Source organism: Gigantopelta aegis, chromosome 8 (genome assembly GCF_016097555.1).
Source record: "Gigantopelta aegis isolate Gae_Host chromosome 8, Gae_host_genome, whole genome shotgun sequence".
NCBI lineage: Eukaryota > Metazoa > Mollusca > Gastropoda > Neomphalida > Peltospiridae > Gigantopelta > Gigantopelta aegis.
This window is the reverse complement of record NC_054706.1, coordinates 51,649,755-51,661,906: the sequence shown is the minus strand read 5'-3', so window position 1 is coordinate 51,661,906 and position 12,152 is coordinate 51,649,755. Positions and strand designations below refer to the sequence as shown.

Below are 12,152 nucleotides of genomic sequence, written 5' to 3'. Positions count from 1 at the left end.
TTTAAGTATAGAATTAAAAAAAAAAAATGAAGATCGTTTTAGCTTTTATTTTTAAATAGGTATCCATACGTGCATTATTTTCAGATCTCCATTCAGTGATTTGTAAACCTAATTTTTGTTGTTGTTTTTCAGGTGATTTTCACCCAGCTCCAGTACAGCGACCAGACATCTCTACACCCAGACGCTCTGCGTAAAGCTCTCGCCGAGACGTTTGCCAATCAGCAGAGGTTTCAGCTCGGGCACATGGACGATGCGGCAGAATGCTTTGTAAGTTTTAAATATCCACCTTTCTATGAACATAGATAAAATGCTCACCTCGCAAAGGATTTTGTTTCTTAAGCCAGTTTGACCGCCACAGTCTAAATATTAAGTGCTGCCACTTGTTTATCAAGTCCAGGGCCCTGTTCCATGAAACAATCTTAGGCCTAAGATCACCTTAAGTGCATATGTTAGCTGTGCAGTTAATGTATACATAGTTATATATAGTTGCGCCAAGATGGCTTTGTGGAACATGGCCCAGATTAATGATATCAGTTGTTTTAAGTACATTGATGTATTAATCATCGGCTGTGGGATGTCAAACCTTTGATTAATTGTGACATAGTCCTAAAGAAAACCTACTACATTTTTCCATTAGCAGCAAGGGATTTTTTAACAGGCACTTTCTCACAGACAGGACAGTATATACCATGGCCTTTGATATATCAGTCATGGGGCAAGGGTTGGGATGGGTGAAAATCCAGTATAAGAATGGGTCCACTGAGGGGGTTCGATCCATCAAACCCAAGCACCTCAGGTGAGTGCTCTACCAACTGAACTGGATCACATTCGAATTATATTACATACATCGTAACATATTCTTAAATTACAAAAAAGATGATAGCATTTGAAATCAAAATTTTATAGGGTATTCTCTGGCTGTAATGAATCTAGATAGATTTTTTTTATGGAAATAGTTTACTGTGATCCCGCAGTTTGTTACTGGCTTTACAGGAAGTGCATGCACAGTCTGCCTTTTAGATCCCATGCTTAAAACTACAGAGAAGAAAATGATTGGTCGTTTATTGCAGTTTTGTTTCTATATCAGTGTTTATGAGATGGTAATAAATGTCTTTCAACAGGTAAAAGAGAGTTGTGCCCAGACAGGTTTGAGTGATACACAAAGACATGGAGACAGTGGTGTGCCAGATCTTATTCAACTTACGTCTTCTCTGATATAGGGGCGGGATGTAGCCCAGTGGTAAAGCATTCGCTTGATGCACAGTCGGTCTGGGATCGATCCCCGTCGGTGGGCCCATTGAACTATTTCTCACTCCAGCCAATGCACGACGAATGGTATACCAAAGGCAGTGGTATGTGTTATCCTGTCTGTGGGATGATGCATATAAGAGATCCTTTGCTGCTAATCGAAAAGAGTAGTCCATGAAGTGGCGACAGAGGGTTTCCTCTCTCAATATCTGTGTGGTCCTTAACCATATGTCTGACGCCATGTAACCATAAATAAAATGTGTTGAGTGCATCATTAAATAAAACATTTCCTTCCTTCTCTGATATATTATTTTCGTATAACCACTTCAACGATGTTTCCATTATCATATTTTGCACATAGTTGTACAATGTAATAATAATAATAACATATAGGTTTAGCAAATCATTCCTACATTACTTGAATTCGACCATTTTATTCTTGATGATAATTAAAAGATTTATAGCATATTGTATTTCAATGTAATATCCAGCCAGTGCACCATGATTGGTATAATCAAAGACTGTGGTATGTGCTAGCCTGCCTGTGGGATAGTGCTTATGAAAGATCGTTTGCTAATAATGGAAAAATTTAGTGGGTTTTCTCTCTAAGACTATATGTCAGAATTACCAAATGTTTGACATCCAACAGCCGACGATTGATATATCAATGTTCTCTGGTGCTGTCGTTAAAGAGAACAAAGTTTTAATATTTAATGTAGTAATAATAATGTATAGGTTTGTAAATTATCCATTACTGGAAGCATACATTCCTTGAATTGGAAAATTTCATTCTTATAAATATTAAAAGTTTGTAGCACTTAATTGTTTTTTTCTTCTACGGAATAGAAATTGTACACCTGCAGGTGTAGAACCGAGTGTACCCCCATTAAAGAAGTACAGTGTAAATCATTTGACAGATTTCCCTTATTTACTTGTCAGTAGAGTACTTCCATACATCTTGTTGTAAGTAGGTGTTGAGGTGTAGTATCAGATAGCGTGGTATCAGCTGTACACACACCACGTTCACTATCCTGCAATATTAGGTGTCCAAGCTCTCCTGCCGCTACAGTGACAGGTACACACAGATTTGCCATGTCAGTTGAAGATTTGTGACGGATATGGTCTTCACTGTGAGTTATTGTGGTCCGTTTCCCAGGGTTGCACCCAGAGCCTGTCAGGTCACATTTATTGTCCGTTCTCTTCTCTGTGTGATAACGTGCATACCTTTTTGCAGGTGATCATTTACCCAGTTCTTGTGGGTTCTTCCCGGTATATGTACAGTTTTAAAAACCTGTTAATTTGATGGGGTTTTTTTTCTGATTCTAATCATTTGTGTCTCTTTATGTTATCCAACTACCAACTGATAAATCCATCTATCCACTCTGTTGATATCCTTCACTTTGTCCATCCATCCATCCATCCATCCATCCATGCATCCAGTTAGTTCATGTTCTTGACTTTGTTCCTCCATATCTCTATACATTGTGTATGTCCAGCACTTTGTCCTTCCATCCATTAGCATTCCATCCATCATCCATCCATCCATCCATCCATCCATCTCCATCCATCCATCCATCCATTCATCCATCGATCTCCATCCACCCATCCATCGATCTCCATCCATCCACTCATTCATTACCCGCCTCTCCACTCACCCTCCATCCGACATATAATTTAAACTAAGTATTAACCTCAATGCCCATCCAACCCAAAATTATCTAGATTATAAATGTTATTAAACTGCATTTCATTTGTGTGAGGTATGATTAAATTGCTATACCTGTGTGTTCATTGTTGGCAAGTCATGCATACGAACACATAGTCAGAAATGTGGGTTGAATTATCTTGGGAATCACCATCATTAAAATAGTGTCACTTGGTGATTGTCAAGCTTCAGTGATATTTGTGTAGTTTAAAAAGATAACACTGATACTATTGTAGTGGTGATTAATTATTCAATGTAATGTCTGTAGCCACTGGATGTAATTGCTTATTTTTGTTACATTATCTGGGGTCTTTTTTGTATCTCCTATGTCATCAGACTTTGTCCAGGCCCGTGTTTATAAAACTTAAAGTCTAGACTTTTAAAGTCCAGAATTTAATGTAATGCTATTTGAATGGTGTTGTCATGACATTAAAATCTAGACTTTATTAAAGTCTAGACTTTAAGGTTTATAAGCAAGGGGGTAGGGCTCCAAATATGGTCTGCAAAAGGCAGTCCATTTTTTACACCTAGCAAGTGGAATAGAAAATCGCATGCTAAAATTATCAAAAATGTGCAAGTAATTTTTCAACAGACTGATATATGTATGATTATCTCATCTTCTATTTAGTCCATGATTCTGTTATATTGTAATTTCATAATGTTCTAAAATACATCTCAAAGGTCCCAATTTTCCACACACTGTCCCAAATCATCCACTCACCCAGTGCTGATCTTATATTCAGCAGACCATTTTGTTTTTTCTCTTGGCCTGCTATTTTTTAAAAATAACACCAGGCCATATTTTACTTTTTATTTCGAGTTCTGTACATATATTATATTCATAGAAGCATGAATTAAGTTTCCATATTATCTGGAAAAGAACATTAAAATAGTTTTAGTCTGCTGTGTATTTAAATTACATTTTCTCTACATCCTCTTCCTTATAAGCACTGCTTAAACAAATTCCAGTATTCTTTTTTTAGCTACACAAAAAAAAACAGTATTGTAAGAAATACACATGTGCATTTACTTTCTTACATTGGCAGACTAATGGTGCTATAAGGAAATGTTTTTCCCCTTCCTGCATACCACATTAGCAGCACACACAGTCTATCAACGTAGTGTTAGGTCTGTTTATTTTATTGTTGCCTTGCTATATTCCCCATGTTTGTGTTAAAGTCTTCTTCACCTCTTTGGTGAACGTCTGTAGTATCTTGAGATGTCACCATAACCTGTATTGTCAGTGTTTCTTTTCCTGTATCTGGGTTTAGACATCTTATTTGAGATCAAAGACTTGTTGTCATAGCATGGCTAATGAAATATTTTTGTAGACAAATTAAAAACAATTATAAAATGAGTTCAGAGTTGATGTACAAGTTCATGTTGAACTATTTAGTCATTAATTGTTATATTCTATAAGCACCCAACAGTTTTGGTCATGATGATGTCTAGAATCATCTCTTATTAAATTACAGGCAATTAATGGTGTGCAATATTGCACCGTCTTAAATTTAAATTGTGCATCATTGAATTTTTTTTCCTAAAGTTGAATTCTTGAATGCAACATTCCAAAATGTCATCAGTTTTACTCGTTAAATAATGCTACATTGAAAAACGTCTTAAATTTGAATAATGCAACATTTCAAATCTTGCAATATTGCAAGATGTCATAAATTTAACATGTTCAAATTTATGATAACTAATCCCATATTGTGCTGTATCACAGATTCTTCTTATGACAACATCTGGGCTGACTATATATCATGCTGGCATGTTTTACAAAGTAGTGGCTGTTGTCTGCGATGTTGTTAAAACAAAGTAATTAAAATAGCACAATGACTCCATGTTGACTCTGTGTTTGACATTGTGTGCAGTGTGACCCGACATGCTTGTCATGCGACAATGCCATCTGTTTGCTTCATTCCAATCTGGTATTCTGAATGGGCACATGCAACAGATCCTGTTCAATACACACACACAAAATCTGTATGATCATGCAAATACTTTTCATGTCTTTCTAAATAGCAATATGGAATCTTAGGCCATTGAAAAAAATAAGAAATGTTTTATTTAACAACACACTCAACACATTTTATTTACGGTTATATGGCATCAGACATATGGTTAACGGACGACACAGATTTTGAGAAAGGAAACCGGCTGTCGCCACTTCATGGGCTACTCTTTCCGATTAGCAGCAAGGGATCTTTTATATGCACCATTCCACAAACAGGGTAGTACATACCACAGCCTTTGATATACCAGTCGTGGTGCACTGGCTGGAACGAGAAATAGCCCAATGGGCCCACCGACAGGGATCGATCCCAGACCGACCGCGCATCGAGCGAACGCTTTACCACTGGGCTACGTCCTGCCCCCTTAGGCCATTGATACTTAGTTGTAAAACACTGAAATATACTTAGCTTGGGACAAGACAAATTTGTAAATGTAATGATTCAGCAGTAATTTTAATTTTAGTTGTAATAGGACAAAACCATTTTGAATCAACTAGGTGAAAAATGTATATAAACTTTGACTTTTTTTTTTTTTTACAATTAAATAATTAGTAGACATATGTAAACAACTACATCTAGGACTGTATTATTGAAAGGAATGAGACAAAGGGTACATACTAATTGAGAAGTAATTTTTATTCTGGTGGTAATTGGACAAAACCAAACAATTTGTGAATCAACTAGGTGTAAAAATGTAGATTAAGTTAGGAAGAGAAAATTTTGAATATTAAGTATTTAGTAGACATCAACCACTGCAATTGGTTTTCCTGTATGTGCATACATTATAAATTCAAGTATTGATGTTTCAATATACATCAGGTACTTGTCAACCAGTTTTATGTGAAATGATAAGTGCTGTGTCATTTTCGGCTTTGGTGAATATCTCTATAATTCAAAGGCAATATACTTGTATTTTTCAATTCAGTACCACTGTTGATGTACATGTACCAAATCTGAAAGCACACTGTGCTCTTTGAAATCATTAGCTGTGATTGCTGATAGAACTGTGCATCACCTGACATTAGCCACTAAAATAGCCATGGCAACCTGCATACCATGCAGATACATGTTGAAGTATACTCATTTGCCTGATTGATAAATAGTTTCCACAGACCAATTTCATCAAGACCCTTAACGGACCTAATGAGGCGTTGGATCCAGTCTACCATAGTGGTTTTTCCTTTGATCATTGTTTTACTCCTAACAGCATCTGACAGTGAAGGGCGATGTAAATCAGCCGTGTGATAGCTTGTCATAATCAGCTTACAATTATAACTAAGGCTATGCAGGAGTGGTCTGACAGGGGAGAGAATCTTCTAACTGATTAAATATTATAGACTGTAGTTTAAAGTGTTCTGGGGTTTTGTTGTTCTTCTTCCCCTGCCCTTTTGGTGGATTAAGGAAACACTTAAATGGTAATTTAATATAATGTTATATTCAGTTCTAATATACAGTTTGTCCAGCTTAAGTTTAATAATTATATAAGTTTTAAACACTTAGTGGAAAGCCCTACATTTGTGCATTATTATACAATCTTACTTCACTAAAAATGGATGAACTCGTATTAACAAAGTGCAGTCCATGCATTCATAATTCATTGATAACATTAATCTCTTATTCAATGATTTCACAAGATGTTAATGACATAGTCATTCAATACTCAGTTGCTTCAGTGTCTTTTGATCATTTGCAAAGTCTAAACACAAACATAACACTAAATATGTTTGTGTGATGTATTTTCTTTTGTACTTGCTAGATCCTATTAATAATTGGGCCATAACTTGTTGATGTAATAAATTACTACTAAGTAATTTGTCCATGCAAGGAAGTAAGTATTGCATTAATGAGGAAAAATGAAATATGTTTAATTTAAATGTCTGGGTAAAAAAACATATGCAATTTTATTTCATCTAGTACCAATGTGTCAAGTAGCCTTGTGCTTGAAACATGTATGGGGTACCTGTAAAAAAAAGTACTCGAATTTTGTGCGGAACTAGGGTAGTCATAGACGCTACCAGTTATCTCAGAAACAAGCAGCTTGACCCCCAATTTTTTCTGATTCACTTTAAGTGTGAGGGGGGGTAGTATTTATATCCGTGGCGTTTATGTTGATTATGCGCTGCAGGTAGGAGTTTTAGCCACATATGTTACTATTGTCATCTATGGGATTTGATTTGGTAGTATACACCCTGATGCACTCAACACATTTTATTTATGGTTATATGGCATCAGACATATGGTTACGGACCACACAAATATTCAGAGAGGAAACCCACTGTCACCACTATATGGGCTACTCTTTTCGATTAGCAGCAAGGGATCTTTTATATGCAAAATCCCACAGACAGGATAGTACATACCACAGCCTTTGTTACACCAGTTGTGGAGCACTGGCTGGAACGAAAAATAGTCCAATGGTTCCACCGACAGGGATCAATCCTAGACCTACCACGTATCAAGTGAACGCTTTACCACAGGGCTACGGTATAACAAGGAGACTTCTGAAAAACCTTTACTTAATTATTCAGTCAGTTAAAACATCACATTATTTTACTACATAAGTAAATGAAGGCAGTAGGAAAAATGTATAGGATAGCTATTGACCGATACACTAACTACATACCATATATTTTCATAAATGTAGCAATCAGCAAAATTCATCATCACAGAATAGCTACATGATTTATCTGTAGGAATTGGTATCAGTTTGATTTTAGGATAAATATTTTATTTTAAATATATACCAAAAGTAATTTATAGAATTGCTGTGACATTTTGTGACAATATTAATTTGAATTTTTGTTTTTGTTTTTATAGGAGAACATTCTGCGACGCATCCACCTCCATCTTGCCCACAACGTCAATGAAGACACCTGCAATGCTCCTCACTGCCTGCCCCACCAGAAGTTCTCCATGACAGTTTGTGACCAGGTAATTATTTGTCTTGTTTACAGCTTACTTGTCTTTCCAACTGGCCAAGATGGTACAGTGGCCCTAAGGCTGATAGGTATAGTCCATAGCTACTGGGTATTTATTCTGGTACCAGCGCCCATGGTCTAGGACATCACACTCATACATTTTGTATTATGTTGCCATGATGTTAAATTCTGAGACTCTTATTCAGGGATGTGAGAGCTACATGGAAATGCACTTTTCTGTTTCGCCTAAAATACCAAAAACATGATGTTCAGTACTATTGACCACACAAGGTTCATTTGCATGTTTTCACGGTTTCAAGTTTAAGATGTGTGCCTTATATTATAAGTTATAACCAGTTTAGATTTGTTAGCATTGAATGCAATTTTTGGCAGTTTGGCAAACAACAATTTTCCTTCAGAGGCCCTTGAGTGGCCCCTGGACACCAGATGCAGTAAACCTTTTTGTTTCAAACCCCTCTCACATCCATGCTTATTAGAGTCTTTGAGTGTAGACCCTAAAAGTTTGATAAGCATGGGGTCTCCACACCAACGTAACTCTCACTGACCACTAACAACTAACCATCAATCCCTGTCCTGGACAGACACCCCAGACTGCTGAGATGTGTGTGTTCATGAGAGATGGACTTGGAACTTTTAAGCAGATATAAGCATAAATCAAGTTTAAATGAATGAATTGTCTTTCCTTTCATGTTGGTGACCTTTCTCTGATGGGATTTAAATCCATGATGTAGTATTTGTCAGTTTAAGAAATTATGGGATTAATTCTGTTTGGAGGACTCATTTGTCTTTTGCACTATGAAACAACCCTGCATCTACATGTAACCAGAACGTCTCAGGCAACTTCAAAAATGCAAGATTATTTATTTCATATATTGTATTTTGTGTAATAAATTCTATACTGAAGGTCTTGTTTTAAAACCAGCCTATTTATGGAAGTGGGGGGTTGGGGGGGGGGTACATTTACTAATTTAGTGAAATACTTACAGTCTAGCATAGATTATTTGTGACAACATCATGTTTAAAACCTGAGTAAACTGTGCCGGGGTGTCATTGAATAGACTTTTCCATCTTACTTTGTTCTCATTTGCCATTAAAGCTAATAGCTTCTGCCATCTGGTTTGCTGAAAGAGAACAGACTTAAAGTTCTATTTTTAAATTCTATCAGAGCAAATATTTTGTATCTTGTCTGCCATTTTCACATGGTCAAAAATAACATGTTTAATTTAATCTCATCATTGAAATTATGTAATGCTGTGCGCGATAGACATCTCTGAACTGAAATACAACTCACTTGCCAGTAATATTTCTTTTAATGTATAATTGATTGCGTAACAGATTAAGTAATTAATTTCAGAATAATAAATTTATAATGATCAATCTTCCAGGTAATTAAACTGACAGGACAACAAATAATTAATGAAACTTCTCCAAATGGTGGTCCCTTTCGTCCTGAACATTAAAAGACTTCCCTGTGCCTACAGCAAGTCACGGTTAATAATTGAGCATGCAAAAACAAATCGGGAGAAGAGTTAACTAGCCCTGCAGGCATGATTGACATGGGCACATCAGGCAGTTGGCCATCAGATCAATTTAGACTTGTCGAGAGAGCTAATTAGTGTTTAACTGCTGTCGCAGTCCGAAGATGATGAGGCTATTTATTGTCAAGTTCATCAGGTTCTGTCAAACAAGAATGTTGACCATTACATGAATGCATGTTTGGAATGTTTGAGTGCATGAATTGCGCACGTCCACTAAGCCCCGTAATTCCACATTTGTTGAGATAATTAAAATGGCATAAATATTTAGTAAATTCTTTCAGAAAGAAATGTAAATATTGGTGTGGGTGTTTCTGCTCATGCAGTGAAAATGCTTATTAATATATCATAAATATCATGATACATTTTGATATAGTCAAATTTATTCTAATCTTGTATAAAATTTAAGATACATGCACCTACTATATTTTTTTTAGAAGCACTTTGTATAACAATAACATGTCCACATTGGGCACCTGTGTAGTATTTTTGCATATATTTTTAACTACATTATTTCAAAAGTTGCCTACTCATAATTAATACCTATTTGGCTGCATTTATAATCTTTTGACTTAAAAATCTGTATTAATGACATTTTTAAAAATATTGTAACAACTTCACTGCCATTATGTAACTTTGAAAGTATTTGGGGATTTGTTTTATGGAACTGGGTAATGTCATTTTGTGTGTGCAGATGTCTTTGTTTTTAAATTAACATGATGTATTTCTTTGCAGCTTATCTGTCCGTGTGGCAAGAGCTCTGAACCACTCAAGTTCACACAAATGGTGCATTACATATCGGCTAATTCTTTAGTGTGAGTAACAGTTTTTACTTTGTTTGACAACTTAATGCATCTGTTTCAGGTGTGATCATTAATGCAAAATTAAATTATTGGGCTTGCATAGATCTGAAACATATAATATTTAGTACATACTATTAAATGAAGTACATTCTACTAAATTACTTAGATGTCTGTTTGATGTATCCAAGAATTCCAGTAAAATAAAAATATTTTTTGGTAGTAGTCGGACTGCAGTCCCCTACCGGTCCAACTGGAGATGACTTGGGTTTTTTTCTCTGTCTGTCTGTCTGTCCGTCCATCCATCTATCCCATCTATCCCACATAGTTTCCAGACTCTTTGGGGGTTTTTTCTTTTCTTTTCTTTTTTCTCAATGCTTCAAGATATTGAGCTGAAATTACAGGTAGTTACAGATCATGTTTGACTCATTTTTGACAGAGTTGTGGCCCTTGATCTTAAGAGATATGAAAATGTGTTGTGCCAGGTAGGGGACATGGATTGCTTTAACAGTGCTCTTAGAATGTTTTATTTTTTATTGTTACAGATGCCAGGCTCGTATGATGCAAGAAAAAGGTGATATTCTGCATCCTGATCGGTTTGGTCTGTTGTTGAGAAATGCTAGTGCCATGGGAGATGTCCGAGACTGTCCGGTAAGCATTACTTGGAAATACCTTATGGAAAATAGTACTTGACTTGTACTTAATTTTATTAGTTGTAGCATATACACACAGTGAAAAGGGTGGAGTTAATTAACTGCCTGGCAGACAAGGGAGATAACTGTCAATAATAATGTAACAGGACAATATTATGTCATGTGGGTAGCTGATTAGTTTCTTTGTATTAACCTAGGTATAAATAACACAAATTTCACATTATTTTGCCAAAACAATTTTTGAAATCAGAATTATGAGATTTTTTATAGTACATATTTTTGAAATCAATTGGTGTGGATATAATTACATATGAACAGTGAAGTCTTGTTAGACCCATGTGATATCTGGCAACAAATATTCTTATTTAAACAATTACATCATTTTGATTTTATTTCCAGGGCAATTGCGGAAAGAAGGTACAGATCCAGCGAACCCTTCATAACTCTCCTGACATAGGTAATCTAAATTAATTACAACTTGTCAAGAACAAACAATGACAAACAACTTGAACATGACCTAACTCTATAAAGTGTGGCATACGTAAATAATTTATCATTACTCAGTTGATTATTCTTCTGGTGTAAAATTATCAATATAATTTACCAGTTATGTGATAGTTTGAGTGGCATTAAATGGATAAGTGAGTCGGTAGTTGAAATTAATTTGATATATCACAGTTGGTATGGTTTACCCAAGTAACCTATACATTATGTACAAGCATGCTCTTATCTGATCTCGGACTGATGTTTATTATTCCAGTCAGTATTGGGCTAGTGTGGGACTCGGATCACCCTTCCACTGAACTGACGACAGAAGTTGCAAAAAACATCGGAACAACACTGCTTCTGCAAGATGTAAGTTCTTTTTATTTCACCTGCATGATCCACAATTTTTGTTTTGATGTATCTGTGTGTGTGTGTGTGTGTGTCTCTCTCTCTCTCTCTCTCTCTCTCTCTCTCTCTCTCTCTCTCTAGCCCAGTGGTAAAACACTTGCTTGATGCATCAATCTCCATCGGTAGGCCCATTGGGCTCTTTCTCTCATTCCTACCTGTGCATCATGACTAGTATATCAAAGACTGGTATGTGCTATCCTGTCTGTCGGATGGTACATTTGAAAGATCCCTTGCTGCTTATGGAAAAACGTAAGCGGGTTTCCTTTTTAAGACTATATGTCAAAATTGCCAAATGTTTGACATCAAATAGCCGATGATTAATAAATCAGTGTGCTCCAGTGGTGTTGTTAAACAAAACAAACT

The 12,152-nt window shown here is 35.9% G+C and overlaps 1 protein-coding gene and 1 long non-coding RNA gene across 4 annotated transcripts in view; one reads left to right on the top strand and one right to left on the bottom strand.

The window, feature by feature from the left end:
• LOC121379317 (serine-rich adhesin for platelets-like) overlaps positions 1–12,152 on the top strand; it is a 62,482-nt gene that overhangs the window by 33,043 nt on the left and 17,287 nt on the right. For all 3 annotated transcript variants that reach the window (XM_041507887.1, XM_041507886.1, XM_041507888.1), the window contains exons 4-9: positions 133–267; positions 7,786–7,899; positions 10,178–10,257; positions 10,788–10,893; positions 11,295–11,352; positions 11,656–11,750. In XM_041507887.1, coding sequence (XP_041363821.1) covers positions 133–267; positions 7,786–7,899; positions 10,178–10,257; positions 10,788–10,893; positions 11,295–11,352; positions 11,656–11,750 — 588 coding nt within the window. The remainder of the gene's footprint in view (positions 1–132; positions 268–7,785; positions 7,900–10,177; positions 10,258–10,787; positions 10,894–11,294; positions 11,353–11,655; positions 11,751–12,152) is intronic.
• LOC121379320 lies at positions 3,401–10,616 on the bottom strand. Its single transcript, XR_005958830.1, has 3 exons — positions 10,488–10,616; positions 8,892–9,028; positions 3,401–4,913 (listed from the first exon to the last, which is right to left on the bottom strand). It is a non-coding gene; the product is annotated as an uncharacterized LOC121379320 (long non-coding RNA).